This window comes from Electrona antarctica, assembly GCF_951216825.1.
Source record: "Electrona antarctica genome assembly, chromosome: 10".
Lineage (NCBI taxonomy): Eukaryota > Metazoa > Chordata > Actinopteri > Myctophiformes > Myctophidae > Electrona > Electrona antarctica.
In genome coordinates this window covers 354406-382007 of record NC_136791.1, presented here as the reverse complement: position 1 = coordinate 382007, position 27602 = coordinate 354406, and the positions used below count along the sequence as shown (strand labels likewise).

Here is a 27602-nt window from a genome sequence, read left to right as displayed (position 1 = left end):
CTCATTTCTTGACAACTCTATATAAATACTACAAATATAACCCTACGATTCCGCTTAATTTTTCCTTAGTTAATGATTTGCCGTAATGCACAAAGGGCGATTGTTACACTACTATCTTGTGGTAGGTATCAGGGTTAAATCAATACCTTCCACTATCTTGTGGTAGGTATCAGGGTTAAATCAGTACCTTCCACTATAATGTGGTAGGTATCAGGGTTAAATCAGTACCTTCTACTATCTTGTGGTAGGTATCAGGGTTAAATCAGTACCTTCTACTATCTTGTGGTAGGTATCAGGGTTAAATCAATACCTTCCACTATCTTGTGGTAGGTATCAGGGTTAAATCAGTACCTTCTACTATCTAGTGGTAGGTATCAGGGTTACATCAGTACCTTCTACTATCTTGTGGTAGGTATCAGGGTTACATCAGTACCTTCTACTATCTTGTGGTAGGTATCAGGGTTACATCAGTACCTTCTACTATCTTATGGTAGGTATCAGGGTTAAATCAGTACCTTCTACTATCTTATGGTAGGTATCAGGGTATAATCAGTACCTTCTACTATCTTGTGGTAGGTATCAGGGTTAAATCAGTACCTTCTACTATCTAGTGGTAGGTATCAGGGTTAAATCAGTACCTTCCACTATCTTATGGTAGGTATCAGGGTTACATCAGTACCTTCCACTATCTTGTGGTAGGTATCAGGGTTACATCAGTACCTTCTACTATCTTGTGGTAGGTATCAGGGTTAAATCAGTACCTTCTACTATCTTATGGTAGGTATCAGGGTTAAATCAGTACCTTCTACTATCTTGTGGTAGGTATCAGGGTTAAATCAGTACCTTCCACTATCTTGTGGTAGGTATCAGGGTTACATCAGTACCTTCTACTATCTTATGGTAGGTATCAGGGTTAAATCAGTACCTTCTACTATCTTATGGTAGGTATCAGGGTTAAATCAGTACCTTCCACTATCTTATGGTAGGTATCAGGGTTACATCAGTACCTTCTACTATCTTATGGTAGGTATCAGGGTTACATCAGTACCTTCCACTATCTTATGGTAGGTATCAGGGTTAAATCAGTACCTTCTACTATCTTGTGGTAGGTATCAGGGTTACATCAGTACCTTCTACTATCTTGTGGTAGGTATCAGGGTTACATCAGTACCTTCCACTATCTTATGGTAGGTATCAGGGTTAAATCAGTACCTTCTACTATCTTGTGGTAGGTATCAGGGTTAAATCAGTACCTTCTACTATCTTGTGGTAGGTATCAGGGTTACATCAGTACCTTCCACTATCTTATGGTAGGTATCAGGGTTAAATCAGTACCTTCTACTATCTTGTGGTAGGTATCAGGGTTAAATCAGTACCTTCTACTATCTTATGGTAGGTATCAGGGTTAAATCAGTACCTTCCACTATCTTATGGTAGGTATCAGGGTTACATCAGTACCTTCTACTATCTTGTGGTAGGTATCAGGGTATAATCAGTACCTTCTACTATCTTGTGGTAGGTATCAGGGTTAAATCAGTACCTTCCACTATCTTATGGTAGGTATCAGGGTTAAATCAGTACCTTCTACTATCTTATGGTAGGTATCAGGGTTACATCAGTACCTTCTACTATCTTGTGGTAGGTATCAGGGTATAATCAGTACCTTCTACTATCTTGTGGTAGGTATCAGGGTTAAATCAGTACCTTCCACTATCTTATGGTAGGTATCAGGGTTAAATCAGTACCTTCCACTATCTTATGGTAGGTATCAGGGTTAAATCAGTACCTTCTACTATCTTGTGGTAGGTATCAGGGTTACATCAGTACCTTCTACTATCTTGTGGTAGGTATCAGGGTTACATCAGTACCTTCTACTATCTAGTGGTAGGTATCAGGGTTAAATCAGTACCTTCTACTATCTTGTGGTAGGTATCAGGGTTAAATCAGTACCTTCTACTATCTTGTGGTAGGTATCAGGGTTAAATCAGTACCTTCTACTATCTAGTGGTAGGTATCAGGGTTAAATCAGTACCTTCTACTATCTTGTGGTAGGTATCAGGGTTACATCAGTACCTTCTACTATCTTGTGGTAGGTATCAGGGTTACATCAGTACCTTCTACTATCTTGTGGTAGGTATCAGGGTTACATCAGTACCTTCTACTATCTTGTGGTAGGTATCAGGGTTACATCAGTACCTTCTACTATCTTATGGTAGGTATCAGGGTTAAATCAGTACCTTCTACTATCTTGTGGTAGGTATCAGGGTTACATCAGTACCTTCTACTATCTTGTGGTAGGTATCAGGGTTACATCAGTACCTTCTACTATCTTGTGGTAGGTATCAGGGTTAAATCAGTACCTTCTACTATCTTATGGTAGGTATCAGGGTTACATCAGTACCTTCTACTATCTTATGGTAGGTATCAGGGTTAAATCAGTACCTTCTACTATCTTATGGTAGGTATCAGGGTTACATCAGTACCTTCTACTATCTTGTGGTAGGTATCAGGGTTAAATCAGTACCTTCTACTATCTTATGGTAGGTATCAGGGTTAAATCAGTACCTTCTACTATCTTATGGTAGGTATCAGGGTTACATCAGTACCTTCTACTATCTTGTGGTAGGTATCAGGGTTAAATCAGTACCTTCTACTATCTTATGGTAGGTATCAGGGTTACATCAGTACCTTCTACTATCTTGTGGTAGGTATCAGGGTTAAAATAATACCTTCTACTATCTTATGGTAGGTATCAGGGTTACATCAGTACCTTCTACTATCTTGTGGTAGGTATCAGGGTTACATCAGTACCTTCCACTATCTTATGGTAGGTATCAGGGTTAAATCAGTACCTTCCACTATCTAGTGGTAGGTATCAGGGTTACATCAGTACCTTCTACTAGATTGTGGTAGGTATCAGGGTTACATCAGTACCTTCTACTATCTTGTGGTAGGTATCAGGGTTAAATCAGTACCTTCTACTATCTTGTGGTAGGTATCAGGGTTAAATCAGTACCTTCTACTATCTTGTGGTAGGTATCAGGGTTAAATCAGTACCTTCTACTATCTTGTGGTAGGTATCAGGGTTAAATCAGTACCTTCCACTATCTTGTGGTAGGTATCAGGGTTAAATCAGTACCTTCTACTATCTTGTGGTAGGTATCAGGGTTAAATCAGTACCTTCTACTATCTTGTGGTAGGTATCAGGGTTAAATCAGTACCTTCTACTATCTTGTGGTAGGTATCAGGGTTAAATCAGTACCTTCCACTATCTTGTGGTAGGTATCAGGGTTACATCAGTACCTTCTACTATCTTGTGGTAGGTATCAGGGTTAAATCAGTACCTTCTACTATCTAGTGGTAGGTATCAGGGTTACATCAGTACCTTCTACTATCTAGTGGTAGGTATCAGGGTTAAATCAGTACCTTCTACTATCTTATGGTAGGTATCAGGGTTACATCAGTACCTTCCACTATCTTATGGTAGGTATCAGGGTTAAATCAGTACCTTCTACTATCTTATGGTAGGTATCAGGGTTAAATCAGTACCTTCTACTATCTAGTGGTAGGTATCAGGGTTAAATCAGTACCTTCTACTATCTTATGGTAGGTATCAGGGTTAAATCAGTACCTTCTACTATCTAGTGGTAGGTATCAGGGTTAAATCAGTACCTTCTACTATCTTATGGTAGGTATCAGGGTTAAATCAGTACCTTCTACTATCTAGTGGTAGGTATCAGGGTTAAATCAGTACCTTCCACTATCTTGTGGTAGGTATCAGGGTTAAATCAGTACCTTCCACTATCTTGTGGTAGGTATCAGGGTTAAATCAGTACCTTCTACTATCTTGTGGTAGGTATCAGGGTTAAATCAGTACCTTCTACTATCTAGTGGTAGGTATCAGGGTTAAATCAGTACCTTCCACTATCTTGTGGTAGGTATCAGGGTTAAATCAGTACCTTCTACTATCTTGTGGTAGGTATCAGGGTTACATCAGTACCTTCTACTATCTTATGGTAGGTATCAGGGTTAAATCAGTACTTTCTACTATCTAGTGGTAGGTATCAGGGTTACATCAGTACCTTCTACTATCTTATGGTAGGTATCAGGGTTAAATCAGTACCTTCTACTATCTAGTGGTAGGTATCAGGGTTAAATCAGTACCTTCTACTATCTTGTGGTAGGTATCAGGGTTAAATCAGTACCTTCTACTATCTAGTGGTAGGTATCAGGGTTAAATCAGTACCTTCTACTATCTTGTGGTAGGTATCAGGGTTAAATCAGTACCTTCTACTATCTTATGGTAGGTATCAGGGTTAAATCAGTACCTTCTACTATCTTGTGGTAGGTATCAGGGTTAAATCAGTACCTTCTACTATCTTATGGTAGGTATCAGGGTTAAATCAGTACCTTCTACTATCTAGTGGTAGGTATCAGGGTTAAATCAGTACCTTCTACTATCTTGTGGTAGGTATCAGGGTTAAATCAGTACCTTCTACTATCTAGTGGTAGGTATCAGGGTTAAATCAGTACCTTCTACTATCTTGTGGTAGGTATCAGGGTTAAATCAGTACCTTCTACTATCTTATGGTAGGTATCAGGGTTAAATCAGTACCTTCTACTATCTTATGGTAGGTATCAGGGTTACATCAGTACCTTCTACTATCTAGTGGTAGGTATCAGGGTTAAATCAGTACCTTCTACTATCTTATGGTAGGTATCAGGGTTAAATCAGTACCTTCTACTATCTTGTGGTAGGTATCAGGGTTAAATCAGTACCTTCTACTATCTTATGGTAGGTATCAGGGTTAAATCAGTACCTTCTACTATCTTATGGTAGGTATCAGGGTTAAAACAGTACCTTCTACTATCTTATGGTAGGTATCAGGGTTAAAACAGTACCTTCTACTATCTTGTGGTAGGTATCAGGGTTAAATCAGTACCTTCCACTATCTTGTGGTAGGTATCAGGGTTACATCAGTACCTTCTACTATCTTATGGTAGGTATCAGGGTTACATCAGTACCTTCTACTATCTTATGGTAGGTATCAGGGTTAAATCAGTACCTTCTACTATCTTATGGTAGGTATCAGGGTTAAATCAGTACCTTCTACTATCTTATGGTAGGTATCAGGGTTAAAACAGTACCTTCTACTATCTTATGGTAGGTATCAGGGTTAAAACAGTACCTTCTACTATCTTGTGGTAGGTATCAGGGTTAAATCAGTACCTTCCACTATCTTGTGGTAGGTATCAGGGTTACATCAGTACCTTCTACTATCTTATGGTAGGTATCAGGGTTACATCAGTACCTTCTACTATCTTATGGTAGGTATCAGGGTTAAATCAGTACCTTCTACTATCTTATGGTAGGTATCAGGGTTAAAACAGTACCTTCTACTATCTTATGGTAGGTATCAGGGTTACATCAGTACCTTCTACTATCTTATGGTAGGTATCAGGGTATAATCAGTACCTTCTACTATCTTATGGTAGGTATCAGGGTTACATCAGTACCTTCTACTATCTTATGGTAGGTATCAGGGTTAAATCAGTACCTTCTACTATCTTATGGTAGGTATCAGGGTTAAATCAGTACCTTCTACTATCTTATGGTAGGTATCAGGGTTAAATCAGTACCTTTTACTATCTTATGGTAGGTATCAGGGTTAAATCAGTACCTTTTACTATCTTATGGTAGGTATCAGGGTTAAATCAGTACCTTGCACTATCTTATGGTAGGTATCAGGGTTACATCAGTACCTTCTACTATCTTATGGTAGGTATCAGGGTTAAATCAGTACCTTTTACTATCTTATGGTAGGTATCAGGGTTAAATCAGTACCTTGCACTATCTTATGGTAGGTATCAGGGTTAAATCAGTACCTTCCACTATCTTGTGGTAGGTATCAGGGTTAAATCAGTACCTTCTACTATCTTGTGGTAGGTATCAGGGTTAAATCAGTACCTTCTACTATCTAGTGGTAGGTATCAGGGTTACATCAGTACCTTCTACTATCTTGTGGTAGGTATCAGGGTTACATCAATACCTTCTACTATCTTATGGTAGGTATCAGGGTTAAATCAGTACCTTCTACTATCTTATGGTAGGTATCAGGGTTAAATCAGTACCTTCTACTATCTTATGGTAGGTATCAGGGTTACATCAGTACCTTCTACTATCTTATGGTAGGTATCAGGGTTAAATCAGTACCTTCTACTATCTTGTGGTAGGTATCAGGGTTACATCAGTACCTTCTACTATCTAGTGGTAGGTATCAGGGTTACATCAGTACCTTCTACTATCTAGTGGTAGGTATCAGGGTTAAATCAGTACCTTCTACTATCTTATGGTAGGTATCAGGGTTACATCAGTACCTTCTACTATCTTGTGGTAGGTATCAGGGTTAAATCAGTACCTTCTACTATCTTATGGTAGGTATCAGGGTTACATCAGTACCTTCTACTATCTTGTGGTAGGTATCAGGGTTAAATCAGTACCTTCTACTATCTTGTGGTAGGTATCAGGGTTAAATCAGTACCTTCTACTATCTTGTGGTAGGTATCAGGGTTAAATCAGTACCTTCCACTATCTTGTGGTAGGTATCAGGGTTAAATCAGTACCTTCCACTATCTTGTGGTAGGTATCAGGGTTACATCAGTACCTTCCACTATCTTGTGGTAGGTATCAGGGTTAAATCAGTACCTTCCACTATCTTGTGGTAGGTATCAGGGTTACATCAGTACCTTCTATCTTATGGTAGGTATCAGGGTTAAATCAGTACCTTCTACTATCTTGTGGTAGGTATCAGGGTTAAATCAGTACCTTCTATCTTGTGGTAGGTATCAGGGTTAAATCAGTACCTTCTATCTTGTGGTAGGTATCAGGGTTAAATCAGTACCTTCTATCTTGTGGTAGGTATCAGGGTTACATCAGTACCTTCTACTATCTTATGGTAGGTATCAGGGTTACATCAGTACCTTCTACTATCTTATGGTAGGTATCAGGGTTACATCAGTACCTTCTACTATCTTATGGTAGGTATCAGGGTTACATCAGTACCTTCCACTATCTTGTGGTAGGTATCAGGGTTAAATCAGTACCTTCTACTATCTTGTGGTAGGTATCAGGGTTACATCAGTACCTTCTACTATCTTATGGTAGGTATCAGGGTTACATCAGTACCTTCTACTATCTTATGGTAGGTATCAGGGTTAAATCAGTACCTTCTACTATCTAGTGGTAGGTATCAGGGTTAAATCAGTACCTTCTACTATCTTGTGGTAGGCGAAGTGAAGGTACAGCAGGAACATCATGTGTAGAGCTGCCAGAGAGCCACAGATGACCAGCCGGGGCGTCTGGCCCACGGTACGAGACAGCATCACCGCCACCTGCAGGCCGGGAGGATCAGAAAGGAGACGTTGTCTTTTATTCAACGTCAGTGATCATTTTGACAGAAAATGTAAACGTTTTTAGTTTTTAGTCCTTTTTTGAATAACATTCCATTTAGTTTGAGTCAAATGGAATGTTTTTGTTTCAGTCTAGTTTTAGTCGACTTCATAATCATAAGACTTAGTTGACTAAATCTACAGTTTACTTATATTTACAAACATGCCTTTTTGGCGGTCCATGATGGCATCGTAATGCATGATTTATACCAAAAAATAGCAGATCTACAAGCTCACAATTCTGAGTTTACACGTCATTCGAAACTCTACACGGCTTCACTTGTGCAAGGACACTTCCGCAGGGACGTGCACACATAGACATCAAAGGGGGCTTCAGCCCCTGCCCTTTTACCCATCTGTAAAACAACTGCCCTCTGCAGACCACAAATGCAGCATTTATTATTAACACTTTAATTGCCCGGGGTTATTTAATCCATTACATTATAGCGCCCATTCGATTTATAAACACGAACCCCTTTTCCGGACGGACTGGCGGAAGTTGTTGATGTGTGTGTAGCAGCTAACAATAGCCACACCACTCTAGAGTCGATCGACAACAACGGGAGACAAGAATAAATCTATCGCGACTAGCGACTGGACCGCGGAGCGCCGTCTAACACAGGATCTTTTCATAATTAGACGGGATGATTTAGATCGCGAGTTATGAACGTTTTAAGATTTTTGTTTATCAGCTAAACAGGGGAGGGAGTTTTTCGATGACGTCTCACTCTTGAGTGAGACGTCAAGAGTGACAATACTTTTGGACAATACTTCGTCCTGTGCGTCGGGCGTTACTAATAGAAAGGACAAAGAACTTCGTCCTGGGCGATGGGAGTGTTAAATAAATGCACATGCCACTCCTCTCCTTTCCGGAAGGAAGGCAGCAAGTCTCCTGAACTTGGAACGCAGCATTTTGCGTTGAACAAATGTGTTTCTAAATCCAATGTCGTACGTCGCATCTCAACTAGCTAAAGAGTGCTGGGCTGCGCCCCGAAAATAGCTGCTATTTTCCCTATTTTTGTCCAAAAATGCTCCTCTTACGGGATTTCAGCCCCTGCCTCTCTAACACTCTCTGCACTTCCGCGTTGGCCACAGAAGTGTTCCACGTTGGCCACAGAAGTGTTCCACGTTGGCCACAGAAGTGTTCCACGTTGGCCACAGAAGTGTTCCACGTTGGCCACAGAAGTGTTCCACGTTGGCCACAGAAGTGTTCCACGTTGGCCACAGAAGTGTTCCACGTTGGCCACAGAAGTGTTCCACGTTGGCCACAGAAGTGTTCCACGTTGGCCACAGAAGTGTTCCACGTTGGCCACAGAAGTGTTCCACGTTGGCCACAGAAGTGTTCCACGTTGGCCACAGAAGTGTTCCACGTTGGCCACAGAAGTGTTCCACGTTGGCCACAGAAGTGTTCCACGTTGGCCACAGAAGTGTTCCACGTTGGCCACAGAAGTGTTCCACGTTGGCCACAGAAGCGGGCTGAGGCTGTACCGGGTTAGCAACTTACTACTTGAGTTGCTATTAATGTCTTGATGTCATATTGGACAATAGGCCTATTGGCTATCATTTATAAACTCCTCTGGTGTCTCACATTTTGTTTTAAAATCATGCTTTATTTTTATTTTAACAGGCTTAAAAACACATCTTGCGAGAGACACTGAGAGAGCTTTACAACAGAAGGCCAACTAACTAACTATTAGGGCATTTGAACACTGATGCAATTGCCTGCCAGTCACAATGTGGGACAGGGTCTCAATTTGTGGGACGCCTGAAAAGTCTTGGAAATGAGGGACTGTCCCACGCAAAGAGGGACATCTGGTCACCCTAGATGAAATGCGTAGTGTCACTCATATTGAAATGATTGAACTATACAGTGGAAATCCATTGCATCATGGTGTGTTGTTGTTGGTGGTGGTGCCCAGGCAGGGTGGCTGATGGGTAACGTAGTTATTCTTACCATGCGCAGGGTAGACAGCCGCTGCATGGTGGTTAATGTAGTTCTTAGGGTAGGGTATATGTAGGGTATAGACAGCCCCCCCCCCCCCCCCACTCTGTGAGCCACAGTAAGTAGAACAGAGAGTGGAAGCAGTGCAGTATGGGTAGTGTAGTTCTTACCATGGGTAGCGTAGAAAGGCCTCCCACCAGCAGCCACAGTAAGTAGAACAGAGAGTGGAAGCAGTGCAGTATGGGTAGTGTAGTTCTTACCATGCGTAGCGTGGAAAGGCCTCCCACCAGCAGCCACAGTAAGTAGAACAGAGAGTGGAAGCAGTGCAGTATGGGTAGTGTAGTTCTTACCATGGGTAGCGTAGAAAGGCCTCCCACCAGCAGCCACAGTAAGTAGAACAGGGAGTGGAAGCAGTGCAGTATGGGTAGTGTAGTTCTTACCATGCGTAGCGTGGAAAGGCCTCCCACCAGCAGCCACAGTAAGTAGAACAGAGAGTGGAAGCAGTGCAGTATGGGTAGTGTAGTTCTTACCATGCGTAGCGTGGAAAGGCCTCCCACCAGCAGCCACAGTAAGTAGAACAGAGAGTGGAAGCAGTGCAGTATGGGTAGTGTAGTTCTTACCATGCGTAGCGTGGAAAGGCCTCCCACCAGCAGCCACAGTAAGTAGAACAGAGAGTGGAAGCAGTGCAGTATGGGTAGTGTAGTTCTTACCATGCGTAGCGTAGAAAGGCCTCCCACCAGCAGCCACAGTAAGTAGAACAGAGAGTGGAAGCAGTGCAGTATGGGTAGTGTAGTTCTTACCATGGGTAGCGTAGAAAGGCCTCCCACCAGCAGCCACAGTAGGTAGAACAGAGAGTGGAAGCAGTGCAGTATGGGTAGTGTAGTTCTTACCATGCGTAGCGTGGAAAGGCCTCCCACCAGCAGCCACAGTAAGTAGAACAGAGAGTGGAAGCAGTGCAGTATGGGTAGTGTAGTTCTCTTACCATGCATAGCGTAGAAAGGCCTCCCACCAGCAGCCACAGTAAGTAGAACAGAGAGTGGAAGCAGTGCAGTATGGGTAGTGTAGTTCTTACCATGCGTAGCGTAGAAAGGCATCCCACCAGCAGCCACAGTAAGTAGAACAGGGAGTGGAAGCAGTGCAGTATGGGTAGTGTAGTTCTTACCATGCGTAGCGTGGAAAGGCCTCCCACCAGCAGCCACAGTAAGTAGAACAGAGAGTGGAAGCAGTGCAGTATGGGTAGTGTAGTTCTTACCATGCGTAGCGTGGAAAGGCCTCCCACCAGCAGCCACAGTAAGTGGAACAGAGAGTGGAAGCAGTGCAGTATGGGTAGTGTAGTTCTTACCATGCGTAGCGTGGAAAGGCCTCCCACCAGCAGCCACAGTAAGTAGAACAGAGAGTGGAAGTGGACGTTGTAGGTGATGAAGAGAACGGCGCAGTGTCCGAACAGACCGTAACCCTGGCAACAACAACAACAAAACATTGTATCAGTATCAGGGAGCTTTTGCTGAGGCAGGCGTCACCTAGCAACCGGGCCGCTGCTAAGGAAATACATCGGGTGTAAAAGAAAAGACACTCGTATTTGGCAGCAAATGTGTTAACCCATTTAGACCTAGAGTAAGTTCAATTCTACAAAAATTAATTAAAAAAACATGTTTCTGTGTCAGTCGTTCTCAAACATTTTCATGTCAAGGACCCCACAATTATATGTAATTGGCCACCGACCCCCATCTGAAAGTATGTGGTTCCAGGGACCTCCCAAAAACAAATATCTGAGTTAAAAACGTTCGCTCTGAAAGAATATTATATTGAATGATTTGCGCCATGATTTTTCAAAAAATAGCAGATCTACATTTTACAAGCTCGTAGCGCGGCACTCGGTGCCACGCTACGAGCTTGTAGATCTGCTATTTTTCAACAGCTGAAGTTTAAAATAATGGTTAAAGTGGTTAAAAGCTATGAGGCGACACCGATGCGTCCTCAGGTGTAAGGCTATGAGGCGACACCGATGCGTCCTCAGGTGTAAAGCTATGAGGCGACACCGATGCGTCCTCAGGTGTAAAGCTATGAGGCGACACCGATGCGTCCTCAGGTGTAAAGCTATGAGGAGACACCGATGCGTCCTCAGGTGTAAAGCTATGAGGCGACACCGATGCGTCCTCAGGTGTAAAGCTATGAGGCGACACCGATGCGTCCTCAGGTGTAAAGCTATGAGGCGACACCGATGCGTCCTCAGGTGTAAAGCTATGAGGAGACACCGATGCGTCCTCAGGTGTAAAGCTATGAGGCGACACCGATGCGTCCTCAGGTGTAAAGCTATGAGGCGACACCGATGCGTCCTCAGGTGTAAGGCTATGAGGAGACACCGATGCGTCCTCAGGTGTAAAGCTATGAGGAGACACCGATGCGTCCTCAGGTGTAAAGCTATGAGGCGACACCGATGCGTCCTCAGGTGTAAAGCTATGAGGCGACACCGATGCGTCCTCAGGTGTAAGGCTATGAGGCGACACCGATGCGTCCTCAGGTGTAAAGCTATGAGGAGACACCGATGCGTCCTCAGGTGTAAAGCTATGAGGCGACACCGATGCGTCCTCAGGCGTAAAGCTATGAGGCGACACCGATGCGTCCTCAGGCGTAAAGCTATGAGGAGACACCGATGCGTCCTCAGGCGTAAAGCTATGAGGAGACACCGATGCGTCCTCAGGTGTAAAGCTATGAGGCGACACCGATGCGTCCTCAGGTGTAAAGCTATGAGGCGACACCGATGCGTCCTCAGGTGTAAAGCTATGAGGCGACACCGATGCGTCCTCAGGTGTAAAGCTATGAGGCGACACCGATGCGTCCTCAGGTGTAAAGCTATGAGGCGACACCGATGCGTCCTCAGGTGTAAAGCTATGAGGCGACACCGATGCGTCCTCAGGTGTAAAGCTATGAGGCGACACCGATGCGTCCTCGGGTGTAAATGGTTTAAAGCATATATGGTGTAGTACATAGGACTGACCAGCAGGGACATCATCTGCAGCATGGTGATCTGGGAGTTCACCAGGTAGGCCAGGAAGTAGATGAACGAGGACACGCCCAGCCAGTACCCGAAACACGTCCCGATGGCGGTGCCCATCAGGGTGCCCTCTCTCTGTGCACGCACACACACACACACACACACACACACACACACACACACACACACGTGCATGCACGCACACACACACACACAGTCACCATAGCACAGACAGTTTGACAATTTAAACCACATATCGTTGTTGTCGGGCAGAAACCTCTATTTAAACTGTTTGTGTTGTCTTTGACCAGACCCTCCAATATGTTTTTGAGGGGCGCCAGACCCTCCAATATGTCTTTGAGGGGCGCCAGACCCTCCAATATGTTTTTGAGGGGTGCCAGACCCTCCAATATGTTTTTGAGGGGTGCCAGACCCTCCAATATGTCTTTGAGGGGCGCCAGACCCTCCAATATGTCTTTGAGGGGCGCCAGACCCTCCAATATGTCTTTGAGGCGCCAGACCCTCCAATATGTCTTTGAGGCGCCAGACCCTCCAATATGTCTTTGAGGGGCGCCAGACCCTCCAATATGTCTTTGAGGCGCCAGACCCTCCAATATGTCTTTGAGGGGCGCCAGACCCTCCAATATGTTTTTGAGGGGCGCCAGACCCTCCAATATCCAGCTCTTAAATGCATGTTCACAAACGTGTCTTACACAAATTCCCATGGACAATGAATGTACAATCATATCTTATCATCGTACAAAAAGCTGTTTTGTTGCAAGGAGTTGCATTGGTGTGACACCAGAGCCCAACCCCTTGCATCTAGCAGCCCAGTACTCTGAGCGGCAGTCATCTAGCAGCCCAGTACTCTGAGAGGCAGTCATCTAGCAGCCCAGTAGTACTCTGAGAGGCAGTCATCTAGCAGCCCAGTAGTACTCTGAGAGGCAGTCATCTAGCAGCCTGACCCAGTACTCTGAGAGGCAGTCATCTAGCAGCCCAGTAGTACTCTGAGAGGCAGTCATCTAGCAGCCCAGTACTCTGAGTGGCAGTCATCTAGCAGCCCAGTACTCTGAGTGGCAGTCATCTAGCAGCCCAGTACTCTGAGAGGCAGTCATCTAGCAGCCTGACCCAGTACTCTGAGAGGCAGTCATCTAGCAGCCCAGTACTCTGAGAGGCAGTCATCTAGCAGCCTGACCCAGTACTCTGAGTGGCAGTCATCTAGCAGCCCAGTACTCTGAGTAGCAGTCATCTAGCAGCCCAGTACTCTGAGTGGCAGTCATCTAGCAGCCTGACCCAGTACTCTGAGAGGCAGTCATCTAGCAGCCCAGTACTCTGAGAGGCAGTCATCTAGCAGCCTGACCCAGTACTCTGAGTGGCAGTCATCTAGCAGCCCAGTACTCTGAGAGGCAGTCATCTAGCAGCCCAGTACTCTGAGTAGCAGTCATCTAGCAGCCTGACCCAGTACTCTGAGTGGCAGTCATCTAGCAGCCCAGTAGGGGGCAGTCATCTAGCAGCCCAGTACTCTGAGTGGCAGTCATCTAGCAGCCCAGTACTCTGAGAGGCAGTCATCTAGCAGCCCAGTACTCTGAGAGGCAGTCATCTAGCAGCCCAGTACTCTGAGAGGCAGTCATCTAGCAGCCCAGTAGGGGGCAGTCATCTAGCAGCCCAGTACTCTGAGTGGCAGTCATCTAGCAGCCCAGTAGGGGGCAGTCATCTAGCAGCCCAGTACTCTGAGTAGCAGTCATCTAGCAGCCCAGTAGGGGGCAGTCATCTAGCAGCCCAGTACTCTGAGTGGCAGTCATCTAGCAGCCCAGTAGGGGGCAGTCATCTAGCAGCCCAGTACTCTGAGTGGCAGTCATCTAGCAGCCCAGTAGGGGGCAGTCATCTAGCAGCCCAGTAGGGGGCAGTCATCTAGCAGCCCAGTACTCTGAGTGGCAGTCATCTAGCAGCCCAGTACTCTGAGAGGCAGTCATCTAGCAGCCCAGTACTCTGAGAGGCAGTCATCTAGCAGCCCAGTACTCTGAGAGGCAGTCATCTAGCAGCCCAGTAGGGGGCAGTCATCTAGCAGCCCAGTACTCTGAGTGGCAGTCATCTAGCAGCCCAGTAGGGGGCAGTCATCTAGCAGCCCAGTACTCTGAGTAGCAGTCATCTAGCAGCCCAGTAGGGGGCAGTCATCTAGCAGCCCAGTACTCTGAGTGGCAGTCATCTAGCAGCCCAGTAGGGGGCAGTCATCTAGCAGCCCAGTACTCTGAGTGGCAGTCATCTAGCAGCCCAGTAGGGGGCAGTCATCTAGCAGCCCAGTAGGGGGCAGTCATCTAGCAGCCCAGTACTCTGAGAGGCAGTCATCTAGCAGCCCAGTAGGGGGCAGTCATCTAGCAGCCCAGTACTCTGAGTAGCAGTCATCTAGCAGCCCAGTAGGGGGCAGTCATCTAGCAGCCCAGTACTCTGAGTAGCAGTCATCTAGCAGCCCAGTAGGGGGCAGTCATCTAGCAGCCCAGTACTCTGAGAGGCAGTCATCTAGCAGCCCAGTAGGGGGCAGTCATCTAGCAGCCCAGTACTCTGAGTGGCAGTCATCTAGCAGCCCAGTACTCTGAGTGGCAGTCATCTAGCAGCCCAGTAGGGGGCAGTCATCTAGCAGCCCAGTACTCTGAGTGGCAGTCATCTAGCAGCCCAGTACTCTGAGTGGCAGTCATCTAGCAGCCCAGTACTCTGAGTAGCAGTCATCTAGCAGCCCAGTAGGGGGCAGTCATCTAGCAGCCCAGTAGGGGCAGTCATCTAGCAGCCCAGTACTCTGAGTAGCAGTCATCTAGCAGCCCAGTAGGGGGCAGTCATCTAGCAGCCCAGTAGGGGCAGTCATCTAGCAGCCCAGTACTCTGAGTAGCAGTCATCTAGCAGCCCAGTAGGGGGCAGTCATCTAGCAGCCCAGTAGGGGCAGTCATCTAGCAGCCCAGTACTCTGAGTAGCAGTCATCTAGCAGCCCAGTAGGGGGCAGTCATCTAGCAGCCCAGTAGGGGCAGTCATCTAGCAGCCCAGTACTCTGAGTAGCAGTCATCTAGCAGCCCAGTAGGGGGCAGTCATCTAGCAGCCCAGTAGGGGCAGTCATCTAGCAGCCCAGTACTCTGAGTGGCAGTCATCTAGCAGCCCAGTAGGGGCAGTCATCTAGCAGCCCAGTAGGGGCAGTCATCTAGCAGCCCAGTACTCTGAGTGGCAGTCATCTAGCAGCCCAGTAGGGGCAGTCATCTAGCAGCCCAGTAGGGGCAGTCATCTAGCAGCCCAGTACTCTGAGTGGCAGTCATCTAGCAGCCCAGTAGGGGCAGTCATCTAGCAGCCCAGTAGGGGCAGTCATCTAGCAGCCCAGTACTCTGAGTGGCAGTCATCTAGCAGCCCAGTAGGGGCAGTCATCTAGCAGCCCAGTACTCTGAGTGGCAGTCATCTAGCAGCCCAGTAGGGGCAGTCATCTAGCAGCCCAGTAGGGGCAGTCATCTAGCAGCCCAGTAGGGGCAGTCATCTAGCAGCCCAGTACTCTGAGTGGCAGTCATCTAGCAGCCCAGTACTCTGAGTGGCAGTCATCTAGCAGCCCAGTAGGGGCAGTCATCTAGCAGCCCAGTAGGGGCAGTCATCTAGCAGCCCAGTACTCTGAGTGGCAGTCATCTAGCAGCCCAGTAGGGGCAGTCATCTAGCAGCCCAGTAGGGGCAGTCATCTAGCAGCCCAGTACTCTGAGTAGCAGTCATCTAGCAGCCCAGTAGGGGGCAGTCATCTAGCAGCCCAGTAGGGGCAGTCATCTAGCAGCCCAGTACTCTGAGTAGCAGTCATCTAGCAGCCCAGTAGGGGGCAGTCATCTAGCAGCCCAGTAGGGGCAGTCATCTAGCAGCCCAGTACTCTGAGTAGCAGTCATCTAGCAGCCCAGTAGGGGGCAGTCATCTAGCAGCCCAGTAGGGGCAGTCATCTAGCAGCCCAGTACTCTGAGTAGCAGTCATCTAGCAGCCCAGTAGGGGGCAGTCATCTAGCAGCCCAGTAGGGGCAGTCATCTAGCAGCCCAGTACTCTGAGTGGCAGTCATCTAGCAGCCCAGTAGGGGGCAGTCATCTAGCAGCCCAGTAGGGGCAGTCATCTAGCAGCCCAGTACTCTGAGTGGCAGTCATCTAGCAGCCCAGTAGGGGCAGTCATCTAGCAGCCCAGTAGGGGCAGTCATCTAGCAGCCCAGTACTCTGAGTAGCAGTCATCTAGCAGCCCAGTAGGGGGCAGTCATCTAGCAGCCCAGTAGGGGCAGTCATCTAGCAGCCCAGTACTCTGAGTAGCAGTCATCTAGCAGCCCAGTAGGGGGCAGTCATCTAGCAGCCCAGTAGGGGCAGTCATCTAGCAGCCCAGTACTCTGAGTAGCAGTCATCTAGCAGCCCAGTAGGGGGCAGTCATCTAGCAGCCCAGTAGGGGCAGTCATCTAGCAGCCCAGTACTCTGAGTAGCAGTCATCTAGCAGCCCAGTAGGGGGCAGTCATCTAGCAGCCCAGTAGGGGCAGTCATCTAGCAGCCCAGTACTCTGAGTGGCAGTCATCTAGCAGCCCAGTAGGGGGCAGTCATCTAGCAGCCCAGTAGGGGCAGTCATCTAGCAGCCCAGTACTCTGAGTGGCAGTCATCTAGCAGCCCAGTAGGGGCAGTCATCTAGCAGCCCAGTAGGGGCAGTCATCTAGCAGCCCAGTACTCTGAGTGGCAGTCATCTAGCAGCCCAGTAGGGGCAGTCATCTAGCAGCCCAGTAGGGGCAGTCATCTAGCAGCCCAGTACTCTGAGTGGCAGTCATCTAGCAGCCCAGTAGGGGCAGTCATCTAGCAGCCCAGTAGGGGCAGTCATCTAGCAGCCCAGTACTCTGAGTGGCAGTCATCTAGCAGCCCAGTAGGGGCAGTCATCTAGCAGCCCAGTAGGGGCAGTCATCTAGCAGCCCAGTACTCTGAGTGGCAGTCATCTAGCAGCCCAGTAGGGGCAGTCATCTAGCAGCCCAGTAGGGGCAGTCATCTAGCAGCCCAGTACTCTGAGTGGCAGTCATCTAGCAGCCCAGTAGGGGGCAGTCATCTAGCAGCCCAGTACTCTGAGTGGCAGTCATCTAGCAGCCCAGTAGGGGCAGTCATCTAGCAGCCCAGTAGGGGGCAGTCATCTAGCAGCCCAGTACTCTGAGAGGCAGTCATCTAGCAGCCTGACCCAGTACTCTGAGTGGCAGTCATCTAGCAGCCCAGTACTCTGAGAGGCAGTCATCTAGCAGCCCAGTAGGGGGCAGTCATCTAGCAGCCCAGTACTCTGAGTGGCAGTCATCTAGCAGCCCAGTACTCTGAGAGGCAGTCATCTAGCAGCCCAGTAGGGGGCAGTCATCTAGCAGCCCAGTACTCTGAGTGGCAGTCATCTAGCAGCCCAGTACTCTGAGAGGCAGTCATCTAGCAGCCCAGTACTCTGAGAGGCAGTCATCTAGCAGCCCAGTACTCTGAGTGGCAGTCATCTAGCAGCCTGACCCAGTACTCTGAGTGGCAGTCATCTAGCAGCCCAGTACTCTGAGTGGCAGTCATCTAGCAGCCTGACCCAGTACTCTGAGTGGCAGTCATCTAGCAGCCCAGTAGGGGGCAGTCATCTAGCAGCCCAGTACTCTGAGTGGCAGTCATCTAGCAGCCTGACCCAGTACTCTGAGTGGCAGTCATCTAGCAGCCTGACCCAGTACTCTGAGTGGCAGTCAGGGGGAAAGCGCTCCCCACAACATGATCTACTATTCCGCGCCTATTGCGACATAACTCGCTAAACAGTGTTGTTTTTGGCAGCACATTTCTATTTTAGTTTTAGTCATAGTCTCTTGAATAGTTTTCATTTAGTTTAGTCACATTTTAGTCACCTGGAATGTTTTAGTGTGTAAGATTTAGTCGAACAAAATGTATTTTGTTCGGCCTTGATGCCGTCGTAATGACTGATTTTTTCACTTGCTGAAAATAGCAGATCTACACGCACACAACGCGTCGCACTGTCTGCGACACGTTGTGAGCTTGTAGATCGGCTATTTTCAGCATGCAACCAAGTGTAAAATGACTTTTACTGGATCTCTTGTCCACTAGTCCCTTCCTAACATTTTAGTCTAGTTTTTATATGTTGACGAAATTGTCAGTATATTTTGTCTTAGTTTTAGTCATCATAGCTTAGTTTTCATTTAGTTTCCGTCTGTGAAAAAAGGTAGTCGACGAACATTTTTCGTCTTGGTTTTAGTCGACGAAAACAACACTGACGCTGAGTCTGTGCCTATCGGGGCAGAACTCAAACAGCGCTGAGTCTGTGCCTATCGGGGCAGAACTCAAACAGCGCTGAGTCTGTGCCTATCTGGGCAGAACTCAAACAGCGCTGAGTCTGTGCCTATCGGGGCAGAACTCAAACAGCGCTGAGTCTGTGCCTATCGGGGCAGAACTCAAACAGCGCTGAGTCTGTGCCTATCGGGGCATAACTCAAACAGCGCTGAGTCTGTGCCTATCGGGGCAGAACTCAAACGGCGCTGAGTCTGTGCCTATCGGGGCATAACTCAAACAGCGCTGAGTCTGTGCCTATCGGGGCAGAACTCAAACGGCGCTGAGTCTGTGCCTATCGGGGCAGAACTCAAACAGCGCTGAGTCTGTGCCTATCGGGGCAGAACTCAAACAGCGCTGAGTCTGTGCCTATCGGGGCATAACTCAAACAGCGCTGAGTCTGTGCCTATCGGGGCATAACTCAAACAGCGCTGAGTCTGTGCCTATCGGGGCAGAACTCAAACAGCGCTGAGTCTGTGCCTATCGGGGCATAACTCAAACAGCGCTGAGTCTGTGCCTATCGGGGCATAACTCAAACAGCGCTGAGTCTGTGCCTATCGGGGCAGAACTCAAACAGCGCTGAGTCTGTGCCTATCGGGGCATAACTCAAACAGCGCTGAGTCTGTGCCTATCGGGGCAGAACTCAAACAGCGCTGAGTCTGTGCCTATCGGGGCATAACTCAAACAGCGCTGAGTCTGTGCCTATCGGGGCATAACTCAAACAGCGCTGAGTCTGTGCCTATCGGGGCAGAACTCAAACAGCGCTGAGTCTGTGCCTATCGGGGCATAACTCAAACAGCGCTGAGTCTGTGCCTATCGGGGCAGAACTCAAACAGCGCTGAGTCTGTGCCTATCTGGGCAGAACTCAAACAGCGCTGAGTCTGTGCCTATCGGGGCAGAACTCAAACAGCGCTGAGTCTGTGCCTATCGGGGCATAACTCAAACAGCGCTGAGTCTGTGCCTATCGGGGCAGAACTCAAACAGCGCTGAGTCTGTGCCTATCGGGGCAGAACTCAAACAGCGCTGAGTCGGCTCAAGCGAACTTCACTAAAGCTCGGCACGGCAACTCGCTCGCTTTAGCTCGCTGGGCGGTGACTCTCGTGGCTCAAGTTGGCTCTGAGACTCTGAGACACGGTCTATAAACTGTACTTTATGTTAGCTCTGAGACTCTGAGTCACGGTCTATAAACTGTACTTTATGTTGGCTCTGAGACTCTGAGTCACGGTCTATAAACTGTACTTTATGTTAGCTCTGAGACTCTGAGTCACGGTCTATAAACTGTACTTTATGTTGGCTCTGAGACTCTGAGTCACGGTCTATAAAACTGTACTTTATGTTAGCTCTGAGACTCTGAGTCACGGTCTATAAACTGTACTTTATGTTGGCTCTGAGACTCTGAGTCACGGTCTATAAACTGTACTTTATGTTAGCTCTGAGACTCTGAGTCACGGTCTATAAAACTGTACTTTATGTTAGCTCTGAGACTCTGAGTCACGGTCTATAAAACTGTACTTTATGTTAGCTCTGAGACTCTGAGTCACGGTCTATAAACTGTACTTTATGTTAGCTCTGAGACTCTGAGTCACGGTCTATAAACTGTACTTTATGTTGGCTCTGAGACTCTGAGTCACGGTCTATAAACTGTACTTTATGTTGGCTCTGAGACTCTGAGTCACGGTCTATAAACTGTACTTTATGTTGGCTCTGAGACTCTGAGTCACGGTCTATAAACTGTACTTTATGTTGGCTCTGAGACTCTGAGTCACGGTCTATAAACTGTACTTTATGTTAGCTCTGAGACTCTGAGTCACGGTCTATAAACTGTACTTTATGTTGGCTCTGAGACTCTGAGTCACGGTCTATAAAACTGTACTTTATGTTGGCTCTGAGACTCTGAGTCACGGTCTATAAACTGTACTTTATGTTAGCTCTGAGACTCTGAGTCACGGTCTATAAACTGTACTTTATGTTAGCTCTGAGACTCTGAGTCACGGTCTATAAACTGTACTTTATGTTAGCTCTGAGACTCTGAGTCACGGTCTATAAACTGTACTTTATGTTGGCTCTGAGACTCTGAGTCACGGTCTATAAACTGTACTTTATGTTAGCTCTGAGACTCTGAGTCACGGTCTATAAAACTGTACTTTATGTTAGCTCTGAGACTCTGAGTCACGGTCTATAAAACTGTACTTTATGTTAGCTCTGAGACTCTGAGTCACGGTCTATAAAACTGTACTTTATGTTAGCTCTGAGACACGGTCTATAAACTGTACTTTATGTTGGCTCTGAGACTGAGTCACGGTCTATAAAACTGTACTTTATGTTAGCTCTGAGACTCTGAGTCACGGTCTATAAACTGTACTTTATGTTAGCTCTGAGACTCTGAGTCACGGTCTATAAAACTGTACTTTATGTTAGCTCTGAGACTCTGAGTCACGGTCTATAAAACTGTACTTTATGTTAGCTCTGAGTCACGGTCTATAAACTGTACTTTATGTTAGCTCTGAGACTCTGAGTCACGGTCTATAAACTGTACTTTATGTTAGCTCTGAGACTCTGAGTCACGGTCTATAAACTGTACTTTATGTTAGCTCTGAGACTCTGAGTCACGGTCTATAAAACTGTACTTTATGTTAGCTCTGAGACTCTGAGTCACGGTCTATAAAACTGTACTTTATGTTAGCTCTGAGCCTCTGAGTCACGGTCTATAAAACTGTACTTTATGTTAGCTCTGAGACTCTGAGTCACGGTCTATAAAACTGTACTTTATGTTGGCTCTGAGACTCTGAGTCACGGTCTATAAAACTGTACTTTATGTTAGCTCTGAGACTCTGAGTCACGGTCTATAAACTGTACTTTATGTTGGCTCTGAGACTCTGAGTCACGGTCTATAAAACTGTACTTTATGTTAGCTCTGAGACTCTGAGTCACGGTCTATAAACTGTACTTTATGTTAGCTCTGAGACTCTGAGTCACGGTCTATAAAACTGTACTTTATGTTAGCTCTGAGACTCTGAGTCACGGTCTATAAAACTGTACTTTATGTTAGCTCTGAGACTCTGAGTCACGGTCTATAAAACTGTACTTTATGTTAGCTCTGAGACTCTGAGTCACGGTCTATAAAACTGTACTTTATGTTAGCTCTGAGACTCTGAGTCACGGTCTATAAAACTGTACTTTATGTTAGCTCTGAGACTCTGAGTCACGGTCTATAAACTGTACTTTATGTTGGCTCTGAGACTCTGAGTCACGGTCTATAAACTGTACTTTATGTTAGCTCTGAGACTCTGAGTCACGGTCTATAAACTGTACTTTATGTTAGCTCTGAGACTCTGAGTCACGGTCTATAAAACTGTACTTTATGTTAGCTCTGAGTCACGGTCTATAAACTGTACTTTATGTTAGCTCTGAGACTCTGAGTCACGGTCTATAAACTGTACTTTATGTTAGCTCTGAGACTCTGAGTCACGGTCTATAAACTGTACTTTATGTTAGCTCTGAGACTCTGAGTCACGGTCTATAAAACTGTACTTTATGTTAGCTCTGAGACTCTGAGTCACGGTCTATAAAACTGTACTTTATGTTAGCTCTGAGCCTCTGAGTCACGGTCTATAAAACTGTACTTTATGTTAGCTCTGAGACTCTGAGTCACGGTCTATAAAACTGTACTTTATGTTGGCTCTGAGACTCTGAGTCACGGTCTATAAAACTGTACTTTATGTTAGCTCTGAGACTCTGAGTCACGGTCTATAAACTGTACTTTATGTTGGCTCTGAGACTCTGAGTCACGGTCTATAAAACTGTACTTTATGTTAGCTCTGAGACTCTGAGTCACGGTCTATAAACTGTACTTTATGTTAGCTCTGAGACTCTGAGTCACGGTCTATAAAACTGTACTTTATGTTAGCTCTGAGACTCTGAGTCACGGTCTATAAAACTGTACTTTATGTTAGCTCTGAGACTCTGAGTCACGGTCTATAAAACTGTACTTTATGTTAGCTCTGAGACTCTGAGTCACGGTCTATAAAACTGTACTTTATGTTAGCTCTGAGACTCTGAGTCACGGTCTATAAAACTGTACTTTATGTTAGCTCTGAGACTCTGAGTCACGGTCTATAAACTGTACTTTATGTTGGCTCTGAGACTCTGAGTCACGGTCTATAAACTGTACTTTATGTTAGCTCTGAGACTCTGAGTCACGGTCTATAAACTGTACTTTATGTTAGCTCTGAGACTCTGAGTCACGGTCTATAAACTGTACTTTATGTTAGCTCTGAGACTCTGAGTCACGGTCTATAAACTGTACTTTATGTTGGCTCTGAGACTCTGAGTCACGGTCTATAAACTGTACTTTATGTTAGCTCTGAGACTCTGAGTCACGGTCTATAAACTGTACTTTATGTTGGCTCTGAGACTCTGAGTCACGGTCTATAAAACTGTACTTTATGTTAGCTCTGAGACTCTGAGTCACGGTCTATAAACTGTACTTTATGTTGGCTCTGAGACTCTGAGTCACGGTCTATAAACTGTACTTTATGTTAGCTCTGAGACTCTGAGTCACGGTCTATAAAACTGTACTTTATGTTAGCTCTGAGACTCTGAGTCACGGTCTATAAAACTGTACTTTATGTTAGCTCTGAGACTCTGAGTCACGGTCTATAAACTGTACTTTATGTTAGCTCTGAGACTCTGAGTCACGGTCTATAAACTGTACTTTATGTTGGCTCTGAGACTCTGAGTCACGGTCTATAAACTGTACTTTATGTTGGCTCTGAGACTCTGAGTCACGGTCTATAAACTGTACTTTATGTTGGCTCTGAGACTCTGAGTCACGGTCTATAAACTGTACTTTATGTTGGCTCTGAGACTCTGAGTCACGGTCTATAAACTGTACTTTATGTTAGCTCTGAGACTCTGAGTCACGGTCTATAAACTGTACTTTATGTTGGCTCTGAGACTCTGAGTCACGGTCTATAAAACTGTACTTTATGTTGGCTCTGAGACTCTGAGTCACGGTCTATAAACTGTACTTTATGTTAGCTCTGAGACTCTGAGTCACGGTCTATAAACTGTACTTTATGTTAGCTCTGAGACTCTGAGTCACGGTCTATAAACTGTACTTTATGTTAGCTCTGAGACTCTGAGTCACGGTCTATAAACTGTACTTTATGTTGGCTCTGAGACTCTGAGTCACGGTCTATAAACTGTACTTTATGTTAGCTCTGAGACTCTGAGTCACGGTCTATAAAACTGTACTTTATGTTAGCTCTGAGACTCTGAGTCACGGTCTATAAAACTGTACTTTATGTTAGCTCTGAGACTCTGAGTCACGGTCTATAAAACTGTACTTTATGTTAGCTCTGAGACACGGTCTATAAACTGTACTTTATGTTGGCTCTGAGACTGAGTCACGGTCTATAAAACTGTACTTTATGTTAGCTCTGAGACTCTGAGTCACGGTCTATAAACTGTACTTTATGTTAGCTCTGAGACTCTGAGTCACGGTCTATAAAACTGTACTTTATGTTAGCTCTGAGACTCTGAGTCACGGTCTATAAAACTGTACTTTATGTTAGCTCTGAGTCACGGTCTATAAACTGTACTTTATGTTAGCTCTGAGACTCTGAGTCACGGTCTATAAACTGTACTTTATGTTAGCTCTGAGACTCTGAGTCACGGTCTATAAACTGTACTTTATGTTAGCTCTGAGACTCTGAGTCACGGTCTATAAAACTGTACTTTATGTTAGCTCTGAGACTCTGAGTCACGGTCTATAAAACTGTACTTTATGTTAGCTCTGAGCCTCTGAGTCACGGTCTATAAAACTGTACTTTATGTTAGCTCTGAGACTCTGAGTCACGGTCTATAAAACTGTACTTTATGTTGGCTCTGAGACTCTGAGTCACGGTCTATAAAACTGTACTTTATGTTAGCTCTGAGACTCTGAGTCACGGTCTATAAACTGTACTTTATGTTGGCTCTGAGACTCTGAGTCACGGTCTATAAAACTGTACTTTATGTTAGCTCTGAGACTCTGAGTCACGGTCTATAAACTGTACTTTATGTTAGCTCTGAGACTCTGAGTCACGGTCTATAAAACTGTACTTTATGTTAGCTCTGAGACTCTGAGTCACGGTCTATAAAACTGTACTTTATGTTAGCTCTGAGACTCTGAGTCACGGTCTATAAAACTGTACTTTATGTTAGCTCTGAGACTCTGAGTCACGGTCTATAAAACTGTACTTTATGTTAGCTCTGAGACTCTGAGTCACGGTCTATAAAACTGTACTTTATGTTAGCTCTGAGACTCTGAGTCACGGTCTATAAACTGTACTTTATGTTGGCTCTGAGACTCTGAGTCACGGTCTATAAACTGTACTTTATGTTAGCTCTGAGACTCTGAGTCACGGTCTATAAACTGTACTTTATGTTAGCTCTGAGACTCTGAGTCACGGTCTATAAAACTGTACTTTATGTTAGCTTTGAGTCACGGTCTATAAACTGTACTTTATGTTAGCTCTGAGACTCTGAGTCACGGTCTATAAACTGTACTTTATGTTAGCTCTGAGACTCTGAGTCACGGTCTATAAACTGTACTTTATGTTAGCTCTGAGACTCTGAGTCACGGTCTATAAAACTGTACTTTATGTTAGCTCTGAGACTCTGAGTCACGGTCTATAAAACTGTACTTTATGTTAGCTCTGAGCCTCTGAGTCACGGTCTATAAAACTGTACTTTATGTTAGCTCTGAGACTCTGAGTCACGGTCTATAAAACTGTACTTTATGTTGGCTCTGAGACTCTGAGTCACGGTCTATAAAACTGTACTTTATGTTAGCTCTGAGACTCTGAGTCACGGTCTATAAACTGTACTTTATGTTGGCTCTGAGACTCTGAGTCACGGTCTATAAAACTGTACTTTATGTTAGCTCTGAGACTCTGAGTCACGGTCTATAAACTGTACTTTATGTTAGCTCTGAGACTCTGAGTCACGGTCTATAAAACTGTACTTTATGTTAGCTCTGAGACTCTGAGTCACGGTCTATAAAACTGTACTTTATGTTAGCTCTGAGACTCTGAGTCACGGTCTATAAAACTGTACTTTATGTTAGCTCTGAGACTCTGAGTCACGGTCTATAAAACTGTACTTTATGTTAGCTCTGAGACTCTGAGTCACGGTCTATAAAACTGTACTTTATGTTAGCTCTGAGACTCTGAGTCACGGTCTATAAACTGTACTTTATGTTGGCTCTGAGACTCTGAGTCACGGTCTATAAACTGTACTTTATGTTAGCTCTGAGACTCTGAGTCACGGTCTATAAACTGTACTTTATGTTAGCTCTGAGACTCTGAGTCACGGTCTATAAAACTGTACTTTATGTTAGCTCTGAGACTCTGAGTCACGGTCTATAAACTGTACTTTATGTTGGCTCTGAGACTCTGAGTCACGGTCTATAAAACTGTACTTTATGTTAGCTCTGAGACTCTGAGTCACGGTCTATAAAACTGTACTTTATGTTGGCTCTGAGACTCTGAGTCACGGTCTATAAAACTGTACTTTATCGGCAAAAACAATGTGTCTTCATGTCTTACAATGACGGTCCCAGACGTCTTCATGCCGTGAAGGAGGATGGCCACCAGGGTGAACACCAGCATCATGGGTCCATACAGCTCCCCCGCTACCTTCTACACACACATACACACGCACACACACACGCACGCACGGGAGATGAGAACACATGGAATAAAGCAAAAATAAGTGATCAAGACTGAAAATGTGATGATGTTTTAGTCCGACCCAGCTGAAGAAATCATACCATTTAACTGAGACTGTTCGTGTTTCTGTATTCTTCTTGTTATTCTTATTGTTCTTATTGCTAGTTTTGATCACTTCAAATACTACTGTATTTCATCTTAAAATAACAAAATGAACGAAAATAGCCGATTTACAAGCTCACAACAGCTTGTAGGTCTGCTATTTTCGGTGTGCAGCATGCTTTCACAGAAAGGTTTCTATGGAATCCAAATGAGTGAAATCAGTCGTGGTGACATTATGTACATCTACTGATCCTGGATCAGATCTCACACCACAATGAGAACATTATGTACACTGTTACTGATCCTGGATCAGATCTCACCACAATGCTCCTACATGTTGTTAAAGGGGAAAACCACCCATTTTCAACATTTTACTATGTCATTAATATACCTTAGAGCTGTTGTGTGGAAATAATAAAAAAGTCCCCCCATTCTGTGTTTCCTAGAACTGTAAGTATGAAAAAAATCATTAACATGGTGAAACACATCTTGATGATGTCATCAAGATGCGTTTCACCATGTTAATGATTTTTTTCAGACCTCTAGTTCTAGGAAACACAAAATCGGGGGGACTTTTTTATTATTTCCACACAACAGCTCTAAGGTATATTAACCCTTAGAAGATGAAAGACGCCAATTGGCGTCTTCATCAGAATTCCGTAAATGATCAATGACGCCAATTGGCGTCTTCAGCTTTTCTTATTAATCTAACCATATTAACATCCTCCGGAGCGCTGTTTAAACTCCTGAGCTTATATTCCAACTACATTACCCATAAAACCCGTGTCACGTGACACACCTGCATCCTTTGCTATAAAACCTGGCCACCCCCCCGGGATCTGCGTGGGGAAGACAGTTTTGGAGTAGTCTATGGTGCGTGTCGAAAGTGAGTGAGTAGTATTGTATTGATTGAGCGAGTTTTGTAGCAGTAGTAGTAGTAGTAGTAATAGTAGTAGTAGTAGTAGTAATATTAGTAGTTAGTTGTAGTAATTTAGGTTTATATTTAGTTTAGATTCTTTAGTTAGTAGTCTGTTGTCTGTGTCTGTCTTTGTCTGTCAAAAAAAAAACAAAAAAAAACCAAAAAAAAGTGTCCGCGT

At 45.4% G+C, this 27602-nt stretch overlaps 1 protein-coding gene across 4 annotated transcripts in view; it reads right to left on the bottom strand.

Moving 5' to 3' along the window:
- Positions 1-27602, bottom strand: part of yipf3 (Yip1 domain family, member 3) — a 52419-nt gene that overhangs the window by 9264 nt on the left and 15553 nt on the right. For all 4 annotated transcript variants that reach the window (XR_013791000.1, XM_079512615.1, XM_079512616.1 and 1 more), the window contains 4 exons: positions 26281-26373; positions 12390-12521; positions 10734-10847; positions 7269-7392 (listed from right to left, as the gene is read on the bottom strand). Coding sequence is in view for 3 of the 4 variants with exons in the window: in XM_079512615.1 (XP_079368741.1) it covers positions 7269-7392; positions 10734-10847; positions 12390-12521; positions 26281-26373 (463 nt within the window). In the remaining variant the exon portion in view is untranslated. The remainder of the gene's footprint in view (positions 1-7268; positions 7393-10733; positions 10848-12389; positions 12522-26280; positions 26374-27602) is intronic.